The 27,699-nt window shown below is 38.5% G+C and overlaps 2 protein-coding genes and 1 long non-coding RNA gene across 4 annotated transcripts; 2 read left to right on the forward strand and 1 right to left on the reverse strand.

Annotated features, from left to right (window-relative positions):
- Nucleotides 1-727: 727 nt before the first annotated feature.
- On the forward strand, nt 728-12,055 carry LOC146146977 (uncharacterized). The gene is made up of 3 exons (XM_083387523.1): nt 728-935; nt 4,286-4,513; nt 5,474-12,055. Exons 1-3 carry the CDS (start codon nt 825-827, stop codon nt 11,999-12,001), a joined length of 6,867 nt encoding a protein of 2,288 aa, XP_083243649.1. The 5' UTR covers nt 728-824; the 3' UTR covers nt 12,002-12,055.
- A 123-nt stretch (nt 12,056-12,178) lies between these two features.
- On the forward strand, nt 12,179-24,963 carry LOC146146978 (uncharacterized). 2 transcript variants are annotated; one of them, XM_083387326.1, is made up of 8 exons: nt 12,179-12,874; nt 12,932-13,070; nt 13,388-14,244; nt 15,616-15,720; nt 17,382-18,912; nt 20,321-20,386; nt 22,499-22,564; nt 22,998-24,963. In XM_083387326.1, exons 2-8 carry the CDS (start codon nt 12,989-12,991, stop codon nt 23,069-23,071), a joined length of 2,781 nt encoding a protein of 926 aa, XP_083243452.1. In that variant the 5' UTR covers nt 12,179-12,874; nt 12,932-12,988; the 3' UTR covers nt 23,072-24,963. The 2 variants fall into 2 exon arrangements, with proteins under 2 accessions (XP_083243452.1, XP_083243453.1); XM_083387327.1 differs by lacking the exon at nt 20,321-20,386.
- A 297-nt stretch (nt 24,964-25,260) lies between these two features.
- LOC146146979 (uncharacterized) lies at nt 25,261-26,596 on the reverse strand. The gene is made up of 2 exons (XR_014494806.1): nt 26,429-26,596; nt 25,261-26,010 (listed from the first exon to the last, which is right to left on the reverse strand). It is a non-coding gene; the product is annotated as an uncharacterized LOC146146979 (long non-coding RNA).
- Between the last annotated feature and the right edge of the window lie 1,103 nt (nt 26,597-27,699).

The following is a 27,699-nucleotide window of genomic DNA, read 5'->3' on the forward strand; positions in this document are numbered from 1 at the left end:
ATGTGACCAACAGATTTTTCTCTTTTTGAAGCAATTGCAAAACGCAAGCCATTATTTGGCAACTATAGCCTAACTTACCGTCCATATAACGAATATTTTAGTTGATATCAGCAAATTTGTTGTACTATCTATAATACTATGGTGCTGTGATAGCACCGCTAGTGTCGCAAGTGTGGGATTTTACTACTACCGTACAATGATTAATTACAAGAACATGAATGTTTAAAGCTTGAGTTTTATTACGCTTACATGCACACGGCAGGTTATGCGTGCAACGAATCAGGCACGATACGATACGTTGGTAGATATGTGGTTTTCATCGGAACTGGAAGGGCCTACCTAGTTTGCATACTTACGCTTAATTTAAAGATTTCTCCAATGTGGAAATATAACTGATATTCAAATGTTAAAACGAAAATTAAGGAACGCGACAGTTATGGTGTTGCGATTTACGATAATGCCTTTGTTAACACAGCGATTATCCTTGGTGTGGTAGACATAGAGCACAAATTGCGAAATCTTTTTTAGCATTTACGTCATTGCAACTACCCACTCTATTTGTGTTACCAATATTATTTTTACAAAAACACAAATATACACCGAAGCCTGTTTTGCGCCAACGTTTCCCCGAACTGACTGGTCCAGCCTCTTAGCTTTTCCTCACTGTACTGTACGCACAAACGCGGAAGTGTGATGTAACAAACGGTAATTGTTTTATACAGGTCGCTCGTGTTGTAAGGCTGACAAAAGCTGAATTGTTTGTGTGTGCATGTGTGACCAATGCAAGGATAACGTGTGGAGAAAGAGTAAAAACAGCTGGAGCAATGAAGGAAGACTACGTGGCCCTAGCATTCTCAAAATGCATTGGCCGGGCGCTACCCTGTTATAGCAGGAAAGGCAATGTTTTGATGGTCCCCATCCGATTTATACAAAATGTGAGTACTATTGCTAATTGTGTATATTTACTTTTGTTTTTGTTTCGCAATTCTTACCGTGGCCTAATTTACTTTAAAATACGTTTGTCCAATAGGAATATTTGTGCTTTATCCAAATGTTAATTATTTGTTTTTAAAACAATTTAAGTCTGCACTGGTTTACAAGATAAGTGACAATTTTGTAGTAAAGTATATTTTTATTTTGTGTTGGACATGTAGTTCAGTTGTATTTGTATTTTGGCAGTTACGGTAATTTAACGGAGGCGAAACTTATAATAATTGTCCTATACACTCGGTAACTTGAAAAGCATGTACAAAAGTACCAATGGTAATGTTCATATTACGTCGATAATAAATACCTAGCTGTAAAACTCTGTAAAAATTAGATTAATATTAATAACTTTATCCGCATGCAACAAAAATAACTCCTTTGTTTAGAAACTTTAGCACGAAACTGTTGCTATTGTTGCCCATCGTGCATTCCAAATCAAGCAGTTTCGTTTACTTGGTTAACTATCCGCTTACCAAACTTGGCGAAAACAGTACGTTTAAAGTTGTCAGCCACAGTCCTCAGTTAAACTTACAGCTATAAGGTAACTTTACAGCTAGGCTTCACAAGTGTAAGCTAAACTGTAGCTGTATGAATACTAGTAGAGCAACAGCGTTCCGCCTAACGTAACCGTTTTTATAAAGATAGCTTTCAACTGAAGTCGTGCGGAACTATGCTCTCACCAACAACGCACATACACACGCGCGCGTTTGTGCACGCTTGACTACACGCACTCGCGCTTAGCGTATGCCGTTTACACTGGCATCGATAGGCCTTCCACACACACCGAACAACTATAGGATTTCGGGTTCTTTTTAGTTCGTGTGATTACAGTATGCACAGGTAGAGAGGAGGCACCAAACCAGTCTTGGTACAATACAGTGGGTGGTATGACGCGTTTGCAAAACGTTGAATGGTCGACTGGTTTTGCGAAGGTTCTGGTTACATGTTGAAAAAAAGCAGTTTAAGATTCGACGAGCGCCACTCGAACGCTTAAGGCACAAGTCTTTGATCGTGCAGTGTTTGCCGTTGTAACGTAGTATGTCCTGTTAAGCGACTGGACTAAGAAATAACAAAACTACAGATTGACAAAATTGGGATCATAGCATGTTTTGTTATTTTACAAGAGCAATAACCGGTAGACTACTGTCGGAGATAAAGTGAATTGTTTAATGAAAACTTACACAAATTGGTTTAAGAACGCATACACGTTTATATTTAGCTGTTATTGCTTATGGCGTCTAAATTTCCTAATCGTTCTAATGAATCCGCTTGGAAACATTAACCTTTACATTTGAGCTTAAATGTGTTGCCGCAGGGCATTTGTAGACAAGAGACCCATTATAATGGCTGTGGCATGACGCACAAAGCGATTGGCAAGACAGGCATTATGACGTAATACAATGCAACGCGATAACGCCAGCTTGAAGATCATGTGATCACTGATCGCGACCAAGCGAAACCTCGTCTCCCGCGTATTTGCACTCGTTCGACTGAGTACATCCGTGTATTGTTAATGGCTTACTAGTGCTGGCCGACTCGCTTGCTTAACAATAGAAGGAGGAAATTGCTCATGCCGTTTAGCGCCAAAATATTGTAAAGCGCGGTTAGATAAGACAGCTGTGCTGCTGCGTTGTTTGGCAACAACATGTTGATCGATATTGACCAAAGTGCCAATCGAACAGCTTCTAATTTAATGTTTACCCAGACTCTGTTATTGCAAGTAACATTGGAATTAACAACATTTTGAAGTATACATTACTAGAATTTTGATGCAATAGTTTTAGCTTCATATAGCAGTTAAGGAATTCTGTTGGAAGTCGTTATGATTTGGTAATCGTAAATTCGTAATATTTCCACCAAGCAGTCGACACTTCGGGATGTAGTGATGGAGTTTAATGGTGCTTTTCGTTTAAATGTACACGTACTTACTAAAGCTTTTAAAAAAATTTATTGTACAAATTGTAGTTCTTATTTGTTTAAAGTTTGCACACTATTAGACAAACCACATTTCAATCTAAGTTATGCGTTAATAAATAAATCACCTACGTTGTTATTTTATAGTTGAGTTTTAAAATCAGTGTTTTCTGCAAAATGTTTGCCAAACACAGCAAGTATGTCTCGAAAAGGGACGTATTCAAAATCACGACATTGTTAAAGAATTATATTTAAAGTAAAGTCAGATTCTGCACAATTGTTGACTTGAAGTGTTGGGTTAAAGCAGTGCTTTCCGACCAGTGGGTCGCGACCTATTGGTGAGCCGCGAAGCTACTTTAGGTGGGTCGCGAAGTATCTCTCACTGTTACAGTTTTCTATTATATCGGGAAATTACTGCATTACCATTATGTAACATTTATGCATCAATATCACAAAAACGTAACAATTATATGTGTTATGTCGCATTACCTATTTCACTATGTACGCCAATAGTAAAGATGCAGGTTTTATGTAACTTTTTACCTCCTTGTGGTTCGCACAATAAACCTTGCATTAAAACTGGGTCGCGAATTGAAAAGATTGGAAAGCACTGTGTTAAAGGATATAGATCATACTTTACTGAGAAGTCATTTGAACACGTTATTTGTTATAATCCGCGTAGTTTATAAACATAACTTATTTTAAATGACAAGCAAGAAATGCCTGTTTGTTTGTTTGTTTGTTTGTTTGTTTGTTTGTTTGTTTGTTTGTTTATGCCGTTTTGATTTGTAATATTGTCGCAAAATGTTTCTGTTTCGCGTAGTAAGAATATCAACGCCCATGTGGAATTAATATTTATTCACTTTAACATAGAGATAAAAAATGCTACCTACTTCCAGATGGGCTTTAATCTTTTTACTACGTCTAACTACAACCCTTCAACAATTATGCAAGTTTCTACTCCTGTTTATCGTATCAATCAATTTTGATCAATTCAAGTATTTTCCGTTTGACATGACAAAAGTTTTGCCCCTTATAAAAATGTTTGACTTAGTTTATGATTGTACGAACTTTACAGTTAAGTTTAGTTACGCTTGGTCTGTTTGGTTTAACGTATAAAACCACTTGCAGCAAAACGTATCACTAATTGTTATAAGCTAAAAGGTAGCCCAAAAACATGAAACATAAATACGTAAACCGACTTTTGATTTTATATAAAACCTTGGTTTTCATGTTAGCAGTTCAATGTTAAATTTTCTCGATGAATTTTCAACACGTTGAACAATTGAAATGGAATTAACATAGCGGTATTCGATTAAACAACTGTCTGTGATTTTGATCGTCTTGTTCGGGATACATTTTACCACTTTTGTTACCTTTCTAGGTAATTTTTCCCCATTGGGAACTAAACTCTCTTGAAACCACCTTGTCGGAGCGTATGGAAACGCATACATTGATGTCCAAAGAAGTAAGGAGTCTTAATTATTGGTTAAAGTCGTATAGTTATGATGGAATACACGACCAAAGCGACAACGTAATCAATGGTAGGACTCAACGTAAATATCCAGTTTTGCAAGACGGAGACAAAGGATGCCCTATTGAAGAAGCAAAGGTTTGACCATTGCTAAATGCCAAGATTAAAAATGCAGTACTTGCTTTTTATTTATATGAAACTTCACAAGAGAAGTCGCTGAGACAATTTAATTAGATTATTTGTAGGTGACTGCAAGTTGGTAACGAGATTTAAATCAAAATCGGTTTGTGTTAAATATTACACCTTGCATTATTGCATATTAAATCTAGGCTAAATCAAGATGCCTTTTTCAACCAAATCAACGGTTTTAGTATTTTTTGTTATACTTTTTAATTTCATGAAAAGTTCTTGGAATATTTTATCTAGTACAGGTACAGCACAGTATTGTAATCTTACTACTATAACATAATCGAATTGCTTATTTTTCTGCTCATTCCACGGTATAAAGCTTAGTGCCTTTTTGCTTTGGGCTAGGATAATGTAAAATTTGATCTCTTCTACTTTTGTGAATGTCTATTCAATTAAGTCCATTCTTGTAAACTGCATGTTATCTGTATGAAAGTTTTATTAGTATACTTATAAATTAGTTTGTTCAAGTTTTGCAAATATTTATGAAATTACTTCTATGTTGACAAACTTGACAAATTAAAATCACAACTATAGATAGTTAAGGTAATGTATTAATACCTTATTTGGTAATGTATTATTTCTTTATAAAAGTATGTACTTAACTAATGGAATGTGCTGTGAAGCAACAGAAAACACTTCACATACATATAGTCAAGCGTTTATTTGTAGTAACCACTTTTAATTAATACTATCAAAACAGATGAAAGAGCAAAGGTTTTTTATCTATGATTTATGTGCACCTTTTAATACCTAACATTTTACTATATTCTTGATAAAAATTATTTTTTTTATCAAACAAACTTGCGAACCGTTAAAAACATAGTTTGCTAAAATATTATTTTACCTTACTGCGTGATACAAATTGTTGCTTTTTATTTACTTAATAAAAATAGTTTCATTCTTTTCCAGGAGTTTTTCGAAAATTGTTTATCGATTGTTGACAAAAAAGTGAACGTCGCCTCGACAATTAAAACCACGAAAGAGCAATCATCATTACCACAGAAGGAACCCCCAAGACTAGAGGATCGAGTCAAGTTTAAAAACACCTTTAGCGAGGGGGTTGCTGATTCGACAAAGCGAGATTCAAACTTGACCAAATCTTCAAGGTGGGATCAGAAACCCGATGATCTATTGACGTCAGAAAAGGAAAACTCCGTGACGTCAATCGACAAGTTGATTGCCAAGCAACGGCGGATCGCCAGCGAAAACCAGCCACAGGAAGTTTTGGAAGACTACTCTAGTTCGGACGCTGAGCATCAAAAGAGCTGCGTGAATCGAACTACTCGGAGTAACGCGGACCCCGTCGCATCCTCACCGACTAACGAGACATTGAGTAGTTCTTCGAGTTCGGAGTCGTCCGCTAAGCGTGGGCCGCGGTCAAGAATTCGCTTCTCACGACGCGAGTCTGAAAGTTCCTCAAGTTCATCGTCGAACGCTTCAGATCCTGATTCCGTCTCAAACAAGAAGTTCAGGAGAAAACGGAAGCAAAAAAGACGCTCACTGCGAAGCAAACTTAGTGGGCTAAACAACCTTGAAAGCAACCGCTCAAGTTCGAGCTCAGACGCATCTGTCAATCCAACTCAAAACAGTCCAAGGTTTGCTAGACAGAGAACAGTCACGCTTCTCAAACCTGTGAGACGTTCGCACAGCTACAGTTCGACTTCGTTCGACTCTAACACGGATACAAACAGCGACATTTCTGAGCCGGCTGTAGCGGGCAACGGAGCATTTTCTAAACGAACGCATTCTGCGCAGATTCCACATAGTCCGCCACGTCAATCAACCCCTACTTCGGACAAGCCTAAAAGCCCACGTTTTCCTGGAGTCCAGCAACGCGTTGTTCGTAGACTGATAGGTTTGAATATGGGCACTAGCAGTGATGAATCGCAGTCGGAAGCTGACACATCTCGTTCAACTGAGTTTGACACAACCTCTAGCGTAAAAAACTCTGCACCTGACAACTCATTCAACCCTCAACAGACCCCAAATACCTCGTCCCTGCAGCCTGATATGATTTCGTCTACCTCGGGTGGTGCATTGACGGCAGCAAACTACGGTCAATCCAACACGTATCCGTTCAACATGATGAAGGTTCCGGTTCTGCTGACTCCGTGGCCGCTCATATACAGTGGAATGAACCAGCAGCCGCCATACGCCCTGCCTCAATGTCAAGTCGTGCCCAGCAAACAGTCACTCCCATCTGCCATGCCCATGTTATGCACTCAATCGCTGCCAGACAACAGCTTGAGCACGGTACCGTCCATTAGCCAACCAGCAGTACTTGCTGCACCGAAAGCAGAAGCAATTCAGCAGCGTCAGCAAAAGCTAATTGGCAATAACGCTGGCTCAAAGAGAAACAGCTCTGAGTTAGACAACCCTGACGCTGACTGGACACAGTCGAATGACGAAAATACACGCGGGCTGCTGAAAGTTAATGCCAACAACAACAACACATCCGCCCGTTTAGCAGCGCAAGTAACAATGTTCAAGTCACAGCAGTTCGTTATCAGCGATGACGCACTATTGTGCAAAAAGCCTGAAAGCAAAGTTCCTAAGCGCAACGCAGCGAACAAGCAACAGGAGGCTGCTGAATTGGGCGCATATTGCATAGAGAGCAATTCATTAACTGCACACAATGGCGGCGGCGCACTGACAGCGCCAGAGGCTATATTAAGCGCGTCGCTAGGTTCATCGATCGCACAATACTCTCGTTCAGTTTGCACTGACGCCAACCACAAACAGGAAAAGGCAAGCCACCGTCGTTCCTCGCTCGACAGTGCTGCCTATTCTCATAGCAATGCTAGCGCCGATGACATGTTAACAGCTGGAGACGACGCCCAGGCTGCCGACTGTCAGAAAGCGAGAAACAGGATCAGCGAAAGCTTTATATTGCAGAGCCTGGCCAAGCCAAAAAGCTCGCGACAAAGGTTGGTTGAAATAGTCGACAAGTTAGCGCAGGAATCGGCCGAGTTCAATGAGGTGCTTTCCGACTGGAATATACCGGATTACTTTAACAGGGAACTGTCAGTTAAAGCAACGAGCCGCTCTGATGAATCACGCACGCTGCGAATGACGGAATTTGATCGCAGTTACAAGCACCGTCATTTCAGCTCGCAAAGAAACACCGAGTACGAAAGGAATAGTCGCCCATACAACGGGTACCGCTCGTCTTCGAGCCAGGAAAGGTCGAGCAAAGGTTCGAGTGTTGAAAAACGACAAGTTCGCGTTGCAGAGAAGGCTTCCAGCCCGGTCGAAAGAAAGCTGGCGACTTTTGTCAAGTCTTCCAACCTTTCGGAGCTCATTATTTCTATTCGACAGTCGGTACAGGTTAAGGAGATGTCCAGCGATTCGTCGTCGGAACACTGGAATTCCGACGTGGAAGACATCAGCGACACTTCGCTTTCGTGCAGTGACTGGGAGACTTCGCCTTTGCGGAATACGACCTTGGACTGTATAAATGCCGATTTGATTGGGGGTAATGCTGAAACCTGTTCGTGGCCTTTTGAGGACGAGTCCGCATCCTGGGACTTTGATGTCTTCGGCATTTTGCTGGAAATTGACCAGAAGTCAACAAAGAAAGCAGATGTTTTTAAAGTAGCGCAACCTATGGAAGTGAACAGCCAGTCCAGCACTTCAGTCAAGCAAAAACTAATCGATGTCCCAGTAAGCAACAGCCTTACTCATACGACTAGTCCGACTCCTGTCGTTTCCAGAGATGCTTCATTTGCTAATCCAATACCAAAGAAGCCTTCCACAGTTAAACAGACACTGCTTACCCCTTCTGCCCACATTGCACCGAAACTTTCCAAAATTACTGGATTCGAAAGTGCTTTGCAAAATAAATTGAACACTCCAGCCGCAAAACCTCAAGGTTCTTCTGTTAGCCCTAAGTCAGCACAGAGAGCAAAGGTGTCCCGTGTGTCTTTGCCTAAAGGCCACATCTCTAAAACAGTAACGAATGCCGGCAAAGCCTCGTCAGTTGCAATAATCAGTAAGGAAAACCTTAACCAACCAGCATCAGGTGTAATTTCTAACCCAAAGCCTGTTTTACAAGCTGAGAATTCGAATCTTGCCAAAAAGACTGCTGTGCCGAAGACTGGTGGTAATACATCTTTGGCAAAACTTTCAAGTACTATTTCCAATAATACAACACAACTAAAAGGCCCAATTACGTGTGCAGTAAAACAGTCAACGACTTCTGTGACTAGGGCTATGGATTTAGGACACAAATCGGGTACAACCGTAAAGGCACCGGCATCCTCAACAGCAGATGCTGGTACAACGTCACCATCGAAAAAAAGGCCTCAACACGTTTCTATCAAACAACCGACCGCAATAGCTTCTTTGACGCAAGGTAGCATCCCATTTTTACAAGCTACAAGTTCTCACACTTGCAACGCAGATGTCACAGTTACACAATTTAATATTGAGTTGTCTGACAAGGTTGAAAGAAGTTCGGCGGGCGAGGTAAGCGCAATTTCAGATTCTGTTGAGAAAGTTCAAGTTTATACAAGCACAGAGTCGCCAAATCTCGGGCAACTTAGTTCGGTGCTCAAAACAACCCTAGTTTCTGCGAGCACAGCTTTAAAAAAGCGTGAGCAACCTAGTTCGTTTTCCGAGAAAGTTCCTATTTCAATTTCGAATAAGGTTGACAAACGTTTATCCATGTCCGACAAAGCTATAGTTACAACAAGTACAGTTTCGAAACTGCCAACTTCAGAGTGCGACATCCATTCAATCCAAGTCAACATCGAGGATGTCAAGTCGGCGATTTGCACAGCGGTACAGAAAAGAATGAAAAGCGCCGATTTGGGGACCGACGAAAGGTTCAAGACACGCAAATCAACTGTTGATGTTCTGACATGCCCGAAGACTGCAGAAGCTTTGCCAACGGTGAAACCTAAAAGTACAAAGGTTGATAACAAAGTTAAACTAGCCAAGAGTTTTGCTGCAGTCGAGGAAGTAAGTTCGAGTTGCACGGAAAACACCATTGACACCATCGAAAAACTTTTAGTACCCTCGTTTAACGATACAAGGAAGCCGAAGCAAGGGTTGGACGAAAATGAAAATGAAAGTAAGGAAGTTGAGTCAGAAAAATTGAGTAGCGGAGCCAAATCAATTCTACCCAACGTTACATCAACAGACAACACAACTACACTTCCAACGTCTGATGTCACGGAGCAAACGAGCACAAATACGCCAATGGATTATTTGGGTAACAAAAAAGTCGAAAATTCTCCAGCACGAAGAGAAACAGATCAGACTAAAATAAGTGACATGAACGGCAAGGAAGAAGAATGCTCGTTGAAATTAGACAATTTCTCGATGGAAACTGTAAAGGGTTCTACCGAAACTAAAACCGAACCTTTGGTAAAGATATGTCCAGCAGATTCGACCAAGGTAATACACGACCCTGAACTAGAGCAGGCCAAAGATACCATTAATAAAGGACCTTGTAACACTACAGATGCTGTTTATATTCAAGACGAACCCAACTTGTTGAAGAAAGGAAACAAAGAACAATCCGTTGATCTCGAAGTTAACCTCAGCGACGCAAACAATAGATTTTGTGCATTTGACAAGACGCTATCTAATCTAAAAGCGGGTAACCAGATTCCAATTTCGAATGCAAACTGCGACCTTAGCGAAATGCAAACCGCGATTCCTAAAGTTGTGACCAAACAATCGTGGAAAAAGAAACTGCTCGAGAAGGCCATTGTACAAAGCAGCGACTTGGTGGCTGTGGAAGAAATTAATCGAATAAGGTTACAGCTTTTGCTCAATAAACCTAAACAACAAAGTGAAAACAATGACACCAACCTTAGTAAGGAACAAGGACCAGTTGATTCACCTAAGACAGTGTTATCAAATGACGCATTTGTTGAAGAAGTCCACGATTTTTCGTTTGACTCTGAGGTGAAAACAGTCGAAGTTCAAACCAGTCCAGTAGAATCTGAAGAACTGCCAGAGAAGCAACAAAGCAACGAAACAAGTTGCACCATGCCAGTAGATTTCACACAACACTGTAGAACGTCGATTGACGAAGACGAAAACCTAAATATTTGTATTTCTGACGCCACTGTGGAAGTCGCCAACTCCCTTGAAATTGAGTCGGACATCGCCTGTTGTCTTGAAGTTCAATCAGAATGTTTGAATACCGTTGAAACAGGATCGGTTGTCAAAGAAGCTTCGGCGAAACCACCACCTTTTAAACCCCAGCCTGTACTTCACAACAAGATTAACTCTGTAAGCAATAGATTTCAAAATACCAACAAAACTGGCAAAGAAAAGTCAAAAGGCGTAAAGCGAAAGTCCACCGTAATCAAGAAATCCACAAAAGGCCAGAGACCTGGCCCGGTAGTTTCAACTGGATCCGCCAAACGTGCAAAGCTCCCCAAACTATCGTCTGCTTCCAATCCACCATCTAAAGCCGACTGCGAGGCATCGTCCGACGTCAACGTTAGTTTTCCACGCTTGGTATTAACTCGCTCCAACATGGAAAAGCTTAACAAAGCCCCGAAACCTGCTAAAACGATTCCAACTAAGCCGCTGAGAAACCAGACAAAACAGAATCCCCAGGTTTCAAAAACCAAATCTAGCCTTGTCCAGATCGCTGCTAGTAAGTCCTCTACCAGCACGTCAACGCCCGGCAATCTTGTGACTCACTCCAGTTCAACAACATCAAGAAATCAGCGCCCAAAGGTGATTGTACCCACTCCGAAATCTCCGCTGTCGTTCTCTAAAAAAGACCCACAAATATCAGCAACTTCAGCGAATATTGCCGCACCGTCGAGCCATCGAAAAAACCAACAGGTTTCCAGACCTCAAGAAGTGGAAAGTTCAACAAAAGATGAAAAATACCCCAATTTACCACAAGATTCTGCAAAAACCGTGACACCATCTTCTAAAGAAAAGCGGCAGAAAGTTCAAAAGTCAAATAAAGCGGACTTTACCACCAAGGCTTTTGTGGATGATGCAACCTCAACTAAGATCACTTTGCCTTCGAACAAACGTCCTGACATCGTTTCGTCGTACCCGGACATTGTTGTTTCTACGACAAATCAAAACATTCAGCCAAAGCAGCCAGCCGTAAAGTCGAACTTGATCGAAACTAAGCAGCTTTCAATTGTGCTTTCCGATCTCAAGACGGCGCGCAATTGCAAGCATGAGAAGATGTACCGAGCCGCAACGAAACGCAAGCCTCTGCCTTCTATTTCTTCTGAGGACGAGGAAGATACACCGGCGACTGATTGTTTGCTGGATCAAGCTTCTCTGATCGCCCCGACGATCGAAGAAGACGAAGATGATGAGGTTGTGTTCGTGTCCGTTCTGTCCAATAAGAATTGGAAGGAAACTGTTCTCGGAGTCGAACGGACAACTTCGGACGAGAACCAGGTAAGTCTTGTATGTCCTAACCTGATTTGGTCTGTTTCCTAACATCGATTTTTGATATTTCAATACGATGTTATACGTTAGTTTTCAGTGCGTTTACGAACGTACTGTAACTGAACAAAAGCGCTGAAGCATTGCATTACTTTTTTGTCTGACAAGTTTATGCAATCACCAGCACGTAGGGTACGGACGTACTGATATCCTTTATGATCACAATGTATTTTAAGTACCAATCGACCATAACGTAGAAAGGCATAATGATCAGTTTTCTTACCCGGTGTACGGTGTCACTATAACCATGTGTGATGTATTTATTTAGTACATGCTTACGACCAAAAGCAATAAACCTGAGATGAAAATATCTACGCTAAGTGTACACGTCATATGGATGTATGCCACAAAAATCTGCAATAAAGATTTTAAACATTTGAAGTAGTGTTTGATATTATTACACGGGAAATATAAAGACGTATAATTTATACATTCTAAATACCTGTGTCTCATGTAGCATTTCAACATACATATAGCATGTACGCTATTACTTCATGATAAATGATTGTTGCATAATGCAATAGTGTGCAGTAACAGTAAACACGATCCGTAACGTTACCTATAAATATTTAAGACCTTTCTATTGCATAATTGTATTTAAGTCAAACTGTTTGTATTAAACAAGGAAATGAGTTATGAACCATGACAAAGAGTTAACTGTTAAATTGTTTGTTGAACTGTTACGTTTATCTATTTTGCTAGGATGCAAAAAAGGGGGTTGAAGACAAAACGACTATTTGCGACAAACTTTACAAGTCTGAAGACGTTAAACCTGATATTGAAGTTAAGCAACCTTTTCAAGTTGTCGAGAAAGCGAAGACAAAAACAACGGACGAAGATTTACCAAAAAAATCGAACAAGGATGAGGTAGTATTTGATTTACTCAAACTCTTTTCAAAGTCCTTTAATACTTCTTTTAATAAGGTCAAAGAGGTGAATATCGTTCCAGCTGAGTTGAATAAGGCATCAACCGATGTTGAGATGCCTTTGCCTGAACCAAAAACTTCATGTATTGAAGCAACATTTCAAAGTCGGATAAATGACGATTCTTCGAAAAACAATGGTTTGTTATACGTTTAGAAAACGCCGTAAAACGTTTAAAAAAGTTTTAAAACTGATTTATATAGTGCATTAGGATGTGAAACAAAATTTGATCATAATTTTATATAATTTTAATTTTGCTACACAAGTTTATATTTTGCTTCGCGTCTTTTTAATATCGAAGCCCATACGATTTTCGTCTTACTCAACTGTAACAAGGGTTCATACATATCTTAATGCGATTACTATTGACAAAGCAAGGATATTCATGTGAATTGATCAACCTTCTTTTAAAACATCAACCTATTTCCGTATTTTTAAACATCAATGTCTTACCAGGGCCATCTAAACAACCGCTATCAACAAGTACAGCTGAACTTCCAAAGGTGTCAGCTGCAAACGAAGAACAAAAAGAAGCTTCAGAAGGCTGCAAATCAACTTTACAGCTCAGTGACAGTTCAAAAAACAAACACGACTTGTCGGTCGCAGAGTCAGTACCTTCTCTATCCTCTACCAAAACGGCAAGCAAAACCGTTTCGCCCAACGACAGTTCTATTGAAAAACAGGACTTGTCAGTGACCACGTCAAAATGTGATCCGACCGCTACAGAAACGCCAAGCACTAGTAGTCAAAGTAGTTTACCAAGTGCAGAGAAAGCCTTGAACCAGGCGAAACCTTCAGTTAAACCTAGCACAGCATCAGCTGACCCACGATTTCAGTCGTTAAACCCTCACAGCAATTGTTACCACGGCATCGTCGAAGTGGAATTACACGCGCCGCGAAAGTTCCTCAAAGGCGGAAAGTGGACTCACACCAAGAAAAAAATGTTCAGGAAACGAAGAATCGCCTATTCCCAAGTGAAGCTGCAACGGAACCCCGAAAATTGCAACAACTGCGCCAGCAATTCGTCCAACCTACCGCGCCATCTTGACGTCTCATTGTTGCGTATTCGTGACGTCGCCTTTCTGCTGGCCTGTGACGTCAAGGCCTTTGTGGCGTATCTGATTTCGCAAAAGATACGCATGTTTCGACCAGACCCGTTTACGCGCCAAGCGTATGAGAATATCTACGATCCTGTGGCCCAAACGAACTCGCATATCAAGTCAAAGATGGGATTCAACGAGGAAAAACCGGATCCTGATGCAACGGAGAATCAAATGATTTACATGGAGGACCTTTTGAGGTTGATCCTTCCGGTAAGTAGCTGATATGAAACGTTGGTAAACACTTACTTGGAAACTGTTAAGTTATTGCCTAACTTGAGTTCTGATAAATTTCTACAAAGTAATATAGTGATGGCACGCGAACAATTGTTTTTTTTTTCATTTGACCATTGTAAAACAATACACAAACTTGGGCTTGGGTAGGGTTTAAATTTGGTAGTTTATCTGCATATTTTTTAACAAAAAGTAAATGTTGACATCCATGATCCGTAACATAGAACGGAATTTTGGAGATAAGAGTTGGTTGCTTGACAATAATAAACGAAAGTAAAATGATAGCATATGCTAATATGCACAACTTTGTTATATCCCTGTATTTTATTAACATATACGTTAACTAATTGTAATCTTACCTTGCCTGACCTTGTGCTGCCTATTGGAATGTAGGATTACGCTATGATATTTTTGCCTATGTGTACGTTACGCATACGTTGTTCATAATTATAATAATTGTCGATTAAATCTGTTGACAATCGTTATATATACGTTACGCAACTGCACGTTGTCTATCGGAACGTTACACGATTATGCGTTGTCATCAATACGATAAGTTTTGTATTGACCACCGTTATATGATACATCACTTAACCATACATTAACAGTCGGTACCCTACCTAATTATACGTTGTTCATAAAAACATTAAGTTTCGGCTACATGTGTTAATATACGTTATGTAAACGTTACGCGACCATACGTGGTCTGTCGGTATGTTACGCAACCGTACGATGTTCATTCTACTCGGTATGTTACGCAAGATGACGTAAATTACGGTATGTTATCGTTCCTTGCTGAATAATACGTTACGATGCTCAACCATGCATTTGCCCTACAATAGGTGCGCAAGTACCTACTGCTTAAATTACCCATCTATAAGTTGCATAATAACTACAAGTTGGCCATCAATTTATGTGACGATACGTTTTCCATCAATACGTTGCGTTATGCGACCAAACCATGCCTATTGATACGATACCTACATACACTACCAACCCATACGTTTCGGAATCGTAGCATGTTTATTGTTTCGATTTAAACATAAATTGACAATATAAGTAAATTTTAAAATGCTGTACATAAGATGCATTCGGAAAAGCTGGCCGATATCTGTCTGTCGATCAGCATTATATTATATGCAAGGTCATGCTAGGAAAACAACTTATCCGAAGGCATTTTGTGTACTATAATGTTCCGTTATCGTTGACCAGAACGACTCCAGAAGGTCTTGATCACAAAATAAACATTGCGTATGTGTACGTTTCAGTTTTTGAAAAAATTAATTATTATTTTCTAATAAATTATTTTCAGCATGTTAAATATAACGTCTGTTTCGCGATTTGTTTCAGCAATACTTCAAAACACATTTCAACATTGAATCGAAACAGCTTCCGCAATTCGTCAGCGTCAAAACTTACCAGCCGATCAACTATCTCAATCAGGATGTAATAAAGGTGATTGGTTTGAATTCCTTAATGTTTGTACAATTGATTTAGCAGTAATATGTTAAATATATAGTGTAGGATTTTGAAAGATTTATAAAAAAAACTCGGCGTTTTAAACTGGGATACTTTAAAAAATAATAATCTAACAAAAACAGATGACATCTTGAAATTACTGTGACTAGTAGTAATAAGCTAACACAATGGCATTCTCCAAAACGTTGCCCACAATCATTGCACTAAACAAATACAGTGGACTAAACTGCTGTAGAGCGGCACCTCGTCTTTTCCATTGTAAGAGCACAGAGATGATGCAACTTCCGTTGTGGCTGTGTTTCTTGCTGCTTGGTATACGAATAAATGAAATGCCCGCTTAGGCTTTTTTATATCCTGATGTACGTCTACAGAACGAATATAGAATCGCTTAAAATACTCGTGACGAGGATTTCTGTTTCATTTTTCACATAATGTATTCCACAATGTTGCAAACACTGCATAGAATAGTATTTGTTGTTGTACTGAATGTGAGGTACTGGTTCCTAATGACCGTTTTTAAATAAGTCCCTTTTATTCTGTAATAGTATTCAGATATTTACTTGTCTGATAGACTTAGATATTTACTTATCTAGATCAGTGTTCTTCAAAGTTGTTTTGACGAACTATGCACCCTGTTTACTTAAAAGGTAAACTGAGGTATAAAAAAACAATATAAAAATCGTTATGCATAGCATATCAATATCATCATGTCAATTAAACCGGGCTGAGATGCCGAAGTGTTACACACTTTTCAGTGAAAGTTTTTTCACTGCAGGCTGCTTGCAAGTACTATTGCATGTCAGAAAACAGCATTCAAACAAACTTAAAATAGCAAAGAGACTGTTTAATGACTTTTTGTCTACGAATTTGTCAAATATTAATGGTTCATTAAAAGTTTGTGATGCACCCTTGTATATTTTTTGTTCTGGTGTTGCCCATGCATGATTTGGTGCAATTCAAATAAGACCGTTAAACTCTCAACTAAAATTATAATATTAAAGTTACGCAAGAGGCAGTTCGCAGCACATTAAACTTCATTCAGATAACCTATACAAGTTGGCTAAACTTATTTGTTGATGACGGACTTGGACAACTATAGATAATTCTATTTTTGTATTTCAATAAACTAAAGAAAAATCCAGCTAATTTTGTAACTCTATAATCTAATTTGTGAATTGCTTGTGTGCTCTATAGTTCTAATCTAATTCGGATTTTACCAAACTGCAATTTAATCTATCAGTTAAAAAAGAATTTGTTAAAAAAATGTACAACTCTTTTATCAGGAGGACTTGTAGGTAATTTTTACAGCCTATATAAAGTATAGCCTATGCAAAAAAAAAATGAAAAAAAAAATGAAATGCTCTAATATTAATCCTAATCTAATTACAAAAAAGCTTAAATAAATTTAGTTGACCAAGTCGGATTGATGGTCTAAGGTACGGCGCCTTTAGTCTGAAAACGCCAAGATTGGAAGCATGCGAAGCGCTAATTTTTTATATTTACGTAGTTAAAGTAAACCAAACTATGGGAAACGGCCCAGTTTGTACATGAGGTTGCGGGCCGACCCCTGGTATATATATATAGGATATATTAAATGTTCTTCGGATGTATTCAACTGATTTCTTTTTTTGTCGCAGATGTTCGCCGAATCGTTCGCGTTCAACCAGTTTCTATTCAACCAAGACGTTGACTTAAAGACTGAGCCACCCAAGCAGAAGCGAAAGCGGAAAAGCAAAGACCCCACATCTGTTGGTACCGATGTTAAGCAAGCCAAGGTGGCCAAGGTCGCTCAAGGGCCAAAGCCACCGAGCAGTATAAATCAAGTTGCAAGATCTCCTGTTAAAAATCCACATATTGAAGCTGGGGATATTCCATCCTCAAGCTCACAGCCAGGCGTTCCAATTGCGGATACCGAAAATATGGTTTTAAATGCAGAAGTTCAACAAGATTTGTCCAGAAAGCAAAATCCAGTAGGGGCAAGCTTACCTATCGCACCCACCCAATCAGGGAGCTTAAATCAATCCTTGAGCCCACAAACAACCGTCCCAATCCCGAATACCGCCGTTGCGAATCAAGCAGGACCCAGCCCGTCTCAACTGTTGCTAACGTATTTGGCAGGTTCGACTGCTAATTCAAACCTGCAGGGTGCCAACTTTTCCGCGACGCCACGGTACCAAGCGGCCGCACTGAACCAGTTCGCCCCGAAACCCTTCGTAACGCTCAAATCTCAACAAGGGGACGGTTCACAACCGCAGCTGGCAGGATTTCCGCCGTACAATGTCCAACACCCCTACTCACCTCAACCCTTTCAGTCGGCTGAAATGCACACCCCTCCTTTGCCCTACGCGCCTTACCAAAATCCTCTGCAGTTCGCCGCTAACGCGCATCTAATAGGTGGTCAAACGACTGAACAGCACCAGAGCGCCCACCAGTATGGCTATGAGGCTGATCAGGAGCAATTCAGGCTGGCAACGATGGGAGTTCATCCTTCTCCGGCGCTGCAGCATCTTCGCCAGCAATCTGACAGTCCGTTTTCGGCGGGCAGTCGTCGCAGTTCCACCGAGAGCCTTTCCCTTGGTGCTAAGTTCGTTCACGGCAACGCGCCCACCCCTCCAACACAGACCAACAACGAACACGATGTCGAAATGCGAATGAAAGCGCTGCTGTTCACCATTCAGCAGGATGAGCAGTTACAGAATGTAGAAGCGGCCCTTGTAGGACAGCAACAACCGCAGCTTGTACAGCCTCTTGGTCTAGCAAACCACAATCTGGTGCCAATTCAACCCAAGCAGTCGCATCTTTTTCGGCCGCACGAGCACCAGTTTAACGGCAACCCGATCCACATGAACCTGAACGGCAACAACAACACAATACTTGGTCCGAACCCACTCCCAGTCGGGGGATTTCCCCGACCCGCCTCCGATCCCGCCCTTATCGTTTTGTCACGTGACCCCGTGACGTCAGACGGAGCGGTTTCGAAGGCGGACAGTCCCCGTGGTTTTACTTCGAGTTCTGATGCTACTACGGCTCCTGAAAATGGGGTTCTGGCCATTTCTTCGGTGTACAGCCTCAACGAAAGCGAATCTGGCTTGAAAACGACATCTGAGTTTCTAACGAAAACGGCCGAGGAAAACGCTGAAGATGATTTGGACCAAAACGAAGAGCAAGGTAAGGAAGTTTTGCGACAAAAAATAATGGCAAGCGTGTGTCTGCGTGTGAAAATAGCTAGAAACATTTCTGTAAAGATTTGGTTCGATTGAACATTGGTTTTGTCGTGCAAATAGTTTAGTTTATTTTAAAGTTAATGTTGGTTGCGGTTGATTGTAGTGAAAGTAAAATTTATTGGAAAAATAATAATTTGGGTGTTTGCGTTAGATTTAAAATATTGTTCTAGACACTTTACATTTGTTTACTGTTTCTAGACAATTTTACATTTGTTTAAGTATTAAAGCTACCACTTTTTTCAGAAAATTTGGGTTTTACTTATATTATTTGAGAATTTACGTTGGTTTTTCGTTTGGTGTTTTTAAAATAGTAAATAATACAGTTTGGTTTAAGTGTTGTAAAGTGAACTGTTAACGTTTTCGATTTCTTTAGGGCGTCGCCGTCAATTGCAAACGTATGTAACCTGGTATTGGGCTTTCGTATGTAATCTGGTGTCGGTTTGAAATTATTTCATGGCTCTGCTGTAATTTGGCCCGACTGCTGTTATAAAAAGTGTTGTACAGAAAAAAATGCTTGAAGAAGCCCTGCTCTACGTAATTATTCAACCCGCGTTACAAAATGTTCTGTCGTTTCGGTAATTTTATGCTCAGGGCTAAACATTTTTCGTTTCCCTTATATACCAAAAATTTTTATCCAACTGTTGAACACCGCATCTGATAGTCATACCAAGTTAAGTCCAAATCAAGTCATTTGCCATATAAATGTAACTACTCCTGAACTCGTCCAAAGATTAAAGACATTCTGTTCAATAAAATTTGTGTGCAATAGTTTTTCTACGTGGAAATCGTGAAGAAAAAATAATCAAACTTTACCAAAATTTATTTAAGCACACTTTATATCTAAGTCAAGTGTTTTGCCGCGATAACTTCGGTCCAAGTAAAGTTACTTGTACCAAAGATTTAATTTAAGTTAATCCATTTGCAAATAGTAACTTAAGTCATTACAATGCTGCTTGTTTCCTATGACAACAGCAACTTTACGGCTTCTCCCAGCGCTTAACATGTTTTCGATAATGGCAATTTCTACACCCCTTGTAAAAGGACGTATTTGATTTATAACCCGTAGTTTGATATATTGGGAAGTTGTACTATTGGTGATTATGATTTGACGAACAGAAATGTGTAACTGACTGAAACCTAAACGTGTAGTTTATCTTGTAGGCTGGGGAAGTTAATTGCGCAAAGAATATCACTTTTTTAAAATATTATAATTTCCCTGGCACAGAGTGCCAAAAAAAAAACACGCTACAATCAAGTTGTTTTATGAGAGTTAGACATTTACACCGGCCCTGCTGTCCCAAGTTCCCAGACCATTTAATTGGCGGCAATTAATTGTGTTTTCCTGTGTGTAGATTCCAACAGCGTGAGCGCTAAAATAGAGGGCCTCGTTCGCCTGTTGCGACCCGACGGTGATTTAGGTACGTGCTAGTAGCGATTGAGGGTTGACTGGCATTTTGTCTTCCACACCTTATTAATGTTTGTTCTGCGTGTTGGGCGAAACTGCCAGATTTGTTTTTGCTACCGCGGTCGTCTCTTCTAAACGTACCAGTATACCCTCACTTGCTAGTAGTAAAAGTATATTTCTATAGTCATAGAGTAATTTGCATGCGCCTGTAAGTTTATTTGCATGTGAACGAAAATGGAAAGCTGCTTGCACACTAAATCGGTTATTTTCGATCTTAATTTGCTATTTTTTTAGCTGAAGCTTTTATTTAGCGGCTTGGTTACTTCCTAACTTTGATTTGCATGCGGCATTTTTGATACTTGTGCAGACTTTAGCTGCGCATTAACGTTTTTCCCACAGAGAACATTTAACAATATGTTTTTTTTTCGAAATAGAAAGAGACAAAAAATGATCTATTAAAATGTTCTTCATATTTTTACCTCGGCTGAGTATGATTAAAATAAACGAAAATTTTCATTGTGATCATATAAACCATCATAGTTTAGCGAAAAATACAAAAGCACGATTTAAAAAAAATCAATGGTATTTATGTTTTGTTATTTTGTCATCATTCCGACCGCCTTCAAATTGTAAACTGCACATGAATTGTAAAAAAAATACAGCCTTTACTTCCCATTAAGAACGAAAAACATAATTCACAGGGTAAAGGAGGATTCTGAATAGCTATAAAATAATAACGAGCTGTATTTTAGGTGTCAGGGCTGCATTTTATAGTCAAAACGTTTTACTCCTGCATGGGTTTCACGTTAACAGGCGTGATGCGCTCTGTTGTGTAATACATCATACCCATTTTTTCAGCCTTGATTAAGCAAGAGCCGTTCTAGCTTCCTTATGTTGGCGCCTCGACTCACACACTCGTTTCCTTCCGCCGTTTGTTTGTGCACGCGGTGAGGTGGAATTTGCTCGTCCTCTCAGCCAATTATTGTCATTGTTTGCGTTTGGCTATCACTGGCTTAACAATCCAGCTGTGATGGCTGTTGTTAGTTGAAAACGTGCATGACGTTTAGAATACAATACACGCTTTTTCGCAGCAATTTTAGTGAATATATAAACAATAATGTTTTACTAAATTGACCCATTTAATTATCAGTATAAAACAGGCTTCCCAAACCACAGCCCGCTGGCCAGATATAGCCCCAGAATTAAGTCTCATGACAGCGGAATTGACCTATTCAAGATAAAATCTAAAATTTGTCTTATTAAATAGATATTTATATTTCGGTAGTTCGTCACAAAATGCTAGATCGTCAGGCCCAGTGCTTTTCAACCCGTGGGATGGTACGCACTTGTGCGGATGAAAAAAAATTTAGTGCGGATGACAAACGTCGTGCGGTTGAAAATGGTGCATTTTATTATTTTGATCATGTGTAATACAGTAATCAAATAAGCTGGTGTGCCCACTTATGCGTTACAGGTACAGTAATATAGTCTCTCAGTGGTTCATTGAAGCTTAAGCCATCTATTTTATATTGGTTAAGATCACGGTTTTATTACACAAACCCTTTCATTGTTATTTCACAAACAAAACTAAAGGTTGCAAACTTACTGAGCTTGTTTCGTGAGGATGGAAATTTTCCGAAATAAAAAAGTTCGGATGGAAATTTTCCGAAATAAAAAAGTGCGGATGAAAATTTTAAAGGTTGAAAAGCACTGGTCAGGCCCTCAGGTATCCCGCCCGTTATAAAAATATTTGGTGACCTTAGTATACAGCAAAGTGGACGTATACCGATCAAATTACATTATACTCATTTAAAACTAGGCGTTACTGCTTTTTTTATATTGGTATGCAATTGCATAGGTTTTACATTTATGTTTTTACTCAGATTATTATTTTGGAAGTTGGCCCTGAATCGTTTATATACGATAAATATGTCGATTTTATCGAACGCTTCGGCTTTCATACTATTTATTTAAAGTGCATGATATATTTTGCCAAGAATGCGCGCGCTTTTAGTTTTTATTCTTTATTTTCGGTTTAACCTATTTTTTCAATAAATATTATATTTCGAACATTTTTTTATCGACATTGCAATTGTACTGACCGGCCTTTGTTGAACCCGTTTAGTGTCGGAGATGGAATCGACTGCGGACCTAATAAAAAGAAAAGGTGGCAAAAGACGCCGTCGGACCAGTAAGTTGGTGTATTTTAAGTGGAATACCACAAATTGCGCTTTTGAGTTTTAATGAAAATATTTCCCGCTATTTGCTTAAATTCGGTCGCTACGAAGGGATGGTAGCCACGTTGTTTAACCTCCCATAATTGCGTGGTAAATGTATTTCATCGCAAGAGTATTATAAGTGTATATGTGAAAAAATATATGTGCGAAGTAACCACAGATCTCTAGCGTCACTGGTGTGTAAATGATGAATTTTGTTCAATGCTTTTAAGTTCCGCTTTTACTAATATAAAAAACACTAATTTTTAAAAAATAAACCTACTGTTAATTTTTGACGACAAGCGGATATTTTTAAAACGCTATTTTATCATCGTTATGCGCAAGGTTCCGAAAGATCTCTAGCGACACTGGTGTTTAAATAGCGTTATTTTTTTTGTGAATTTTTAGAAAAACAGAAAAACGAATTGAGTACAGTTGTTCAGAGATTGGCGGGCCGCGTTAAAGGCGTGAAGACGTACTGAATAGATGTTCGGAATCCGAGGGTTTCTAGTTGAAATTCCTCTCTCGATGATTCTTGCTTTCAATAATTACAATGGTTTATTGGAAAGCAACAATTGAAAAGCAAATGTGATAATCGTAAATTTTGATATGCCGAGGAAACTTCGCCTTTCCGACAAATGAATGAAAGAAGACAACAACCAAAGGAGCAGCCGCCAATCTAAGGAAACCTTTTTCAAGGGACGAGTTCTGTTGCAGCCGTAAAATGCATCACAGAGGGTTAAATAAGCTCACAAAAAGTATTTTGTTAGTCTAATAGGCTCACAATTAAAAAAAAGTATTAACTTATTTTTATTTTCGCTGGATTATCACATTTAAAACGATAATGTCTAGCGAATTGCCCATTATGGTGATCTAAAAAACAAATATAAAAAAATTGCCAGTGTGTAAACTTTGTTAAATGACCAAGTGTCCGTGTTGTCTTAATTTAGCCAAAATACTCTGTAACCCACAAAATAAAGAATGCATTTATGATAAAAATTTAACCAAACGTTCCAGCTTAAACTAGAACGATCATGTTTGTGTTATTTACTAACGTTTAAATGGTAATTCAACAGGATTTTTTTCCTTTTATATCGCCCTTAACGAGTTATTTGGAGTTTTTGCCCTTTCGCATTCCGCTGTTATCTGCTATTTCGTGCTTTGTAACTTTTATAATATATTTATTGCGGTTCCATCAGCACACTGCATGCTTGCCCTCCCAAACACCATATGACTTCAATACGTTACAGAAATTTATTTTCTTTTTGGTGCCTAAGGTACTCATTTGTCACCATTGCCAGCGACGAATGTGTAAATTAAGTGCCCAGATAAGTTGACAGTTTCCCATTACCTTATTCGATTGGAAGTTTATGTTGAGTAATGGGGGCCTATTGTAACGAAGCATTTTATGAAAACCCCTGTCCCCATTGACCAAATTAGGTAAAAATTATTGTATTCGCCACTACTATATTTCATCTTATAGATGAACTTTTCATTCAGTTCGTACATTTGTGATTTAAGCGAAACCAATAGGTTTAGTTCTATGGTTCATCTAACCCCCCGGAAATATTTTCCATTTTTTATCATTAAAAAAATTGATTACCGGTAGTTAGTTATCTGTGACTTTTTTATCATGCCAACATCCTTGTTCGTATTTGTGCCAACACTTTTGAAGCTTTTTCTTTGCAGACTTGTTTGAAATCGTTGCGATCGCATCTTTTAAGATTTCGTTTTGACTTGCATTGCCAATTGGTTTCTTTTAATCCTTGCTTAAAGATCGGAATCCACTTTTTTATTTATTTTTTTACTAATGTAAACATTTTTGGCCGTTGACGAATCGCGAGAGTAAGTCAAACGAACACGAATTTTATTTTTGACCGCTCTCCACTGATTTTTGTTCTGTATATTTATCCCAACCTTTTGTACATTGTAGAATTTTTGCCACGTGTGCTCTTGCTCTTAAGGGAAAGTAATTCTATCTTGATTGTGCTGTGACTTGAGTGTACGACGTGTTACTGTAAATATTTTAATTGCCCGAATCCACTTGAGTTTCCATACAGTTCCAATATTACCCTGTGTTTTTTTAATTTTTAATAGTGTTTTTTCGTTATTATGCATTTCTTTCTTCCTGTATATCCAAATCGCCGGTTCTTCTTCATACTTTTCCTGGCTCTGGAATTTACATAAAACATTTGTTTTGGCTGGCTGTCTCTGTTAACTTTTTTCTACAGTACAAACTCAAATCAACAGTTCAATTAACGTTTAAAGTAGCCTAGGGAACTAGCCAGGGTTTGGAAATCACCATAGAATAGTAAAATAGAGAACCGTGTAGATGTAACTTTAGCAAAGGAGACGTTTACCGACCCTAAAACAACTATTTTCCAGTGCTTTCTACGTAATAAAAATAACTAAAAAGTTGGAAAAAAAATCTTATGCTCAGAGTTTTGCAACTGACTTGACGTTTTAAATATTTTTTACAACACTGGAAATAATTATTAAACTTCACTTTTCAGTGGTTAGCTGCGTTTTTAAAGCCGAGGTGGACAAATTTGACACTTGTGGGATCTATAAACACTAGCAAGCCATAAAACCAGTTATATCAATACCTATATTGCGATAGGTAAATACTAAACCTATTATCCGAAATGCTTTAAACTTTATAACAGTGAACCATAGTAAAATCATGTTTATTGATTGATGTCTTTAATAACTACTTTTATCATGCGAACAAGATTTGTTACAAATTCACTTTTGTAAAAGTAAACAACAATATTGTTTAACCCCAGATTATGTGCGTTATACACAAGTCAGGTTATACAGTTTGGCACAACGGCAATGTTTGCTATAAAATGCATAACATAACAGTACAAATAAAAACAAATTCCAAAAACTTTAAGTGTTGTTTAGTGAATCGGTAGTTATCTACACATGTTTTGATGTTACTCTCATATATAACAATGCTAACAAGTTCAGGCAAATTCGGTATTAAATACCCCAAAAGTTTTTGTACAACAAATCATTATTTATATTTTAAATTGCATGTATTGATTGCACCACTCGATAGCTGTACAAAAAGTATTCACATTTTACATTGGCCAAATTTGTACTATTTATAACATCAACACCCATTGCAAATTGGACAACAGAAAAACCATTTTTTATATACAACATGCACGCTTCTCTTTAAACAGACAACAGAATGCACCGTAAAATATTTTTTAAAAGCAACAAAATTATTTGTGGTCCACACCAAAAATAACCTAAAAAAGAGTTTCAAGCGCAAGTCCGTCCGACATAAATTATTTTGCTTGCTTTTCTAATGTTTCATTTTTTCTCTTAGTTTCAGCATTAGCAATAGTTGAAGTTGCTTTTCGGCTGACATCTTTTACGTGATGTTGTGCAGACTCTTTCTTTGTTCTTCCTGCAAAAAATACCAACAAAAAGTTATCACACTAATTAAATTACAAATGTTAACAATCAGCTAGAATTTATTTTATTTACTGATGGGCATAGATATGTATTTTTCCTTCTTTACAAACTATTAATAGTGGTTATACAACATGACATAATAGTCACAGAATAATTTTTACCACATGACACTTAGTGTATATATTGCGAAAGTAGTTATCATAAAATATATATATAACACTTAATGCATTATCCAACAAATTCTGAATAGGTAATTAAAAAGATCAACAAGAAAAAACAATGTCAATATTTGTTTGAAGCACATTTATAAAAATAATTTAAAGCATACAAAATAATCCTTGTATTAAACTAAAGCCAAGGCATTTTAATGGCAAGCGATTTGTTTTAAATAACAAGTAACATAAAAGTACCTTTTCCGCCGTGTCCAGTAAGCTTATCCTGCTCATAGTTGTAATGTTCATATTCGTCTTCAACTGGTTGGCTTGCTTGCGATGATGACATTGTCACGAATTCGAGCACAGTTCTATTTGTAAGTAGTATAATATATAGGCTGCAAAGTCTAAAACGCAAAACAACAACAAATCAATAAAATTAAAACTGCTAAGCAGCTAACATGACGGTGAACGTTTTTTTCCTAATCGTCCTTCTGATTATCAATACGCCATTTTCTCGTTTGGCAACATTTCATTAACGGTTCGACAACAGTCATCTGCTCAATCGTACGCGTTACAGCTGCCTTTCAGGCAATAAAAACGTTTAGCACGTAAACATTTGTGTTTCAGGTTTAACTGGCAATCTCTGTACAACGAAGTGCCCCGTGGCTATGACGCAATAACAGACCGTGACGAGAAATTATTAGTAAAAATATACAAAAATTATGACATTAGGCGGTTTATTTATGATTTAATAACAAATTCGGCTCTAAAAATAATTAGGGGGTGTTTAATAATTTTGAAAAGATGTTGAAGCCTAAATATTACATAATAAAAAAGTGAAAATTTTAAATTGTTTTTACATGCTTCACTGTTTAACATGTGGGAAAATATGACAATGTTGTTGTTAACAAATCTTAACATTTGTTTGCTTTTGTTGTAGTTTTAAGTTCGTTTTTTGCATTCAGTTAAACACAAATAATAAATAATCTTATGCGGATGGTCGAGACAGTCAAACAGTTTTTAGGTGTTTGCCTTTCAGACGTTAACTTTAGGAAAAACTTTGGCGCTGGCGTAGAATCCTACCACATTTTTGTCCGGGGGTTTATATTGCTAACAATATTTGGGTTAAGGTGCGAGTGTTGGTTCGGGTGAGTCAAGTATTATTATTACATTTATTCCTTAGTATTTATGTCTTTCCTTGTAATTTCAACTTTGACAACTTGTTTCGTTACTGTCAAAATAAATGGGGTAGGATTCCAGACCAGTGCCGTTTTTGTAAAATTAAATAACTCTATCTATTATCTTAAACATGTTTTGTTATTACCGGTGCTGGTCTAGAATCCTACCACAGTTCTAAAATTAACGCACAAAATTTGAGTTAGGGTGCGGGTTAGCGTTCGAGTGTGGGTGGGTCAAGTATTATTATATTCTTTGTTTAATAATAATACTTGACCCACCTTAACCCAAACGCTAACCCGCACCCTAACCCAAATGGTGTTTCGTTGTGGTAGGATTCTAGACCAGCG

Source organism: Ascidiella aspersa, chromosome 4, assembly GCF_963924565.1.
Source record: "Ascidiella aspersa chromosome 4, kaAscAspe10.2, whole genome shotgun sequence".
NCBI lineage: Eukaryota > Metazoa > Chordata > Ascidiacea > Phlebobranchia > Ascidiidae > Ascidiella > Ascidiella aspersa.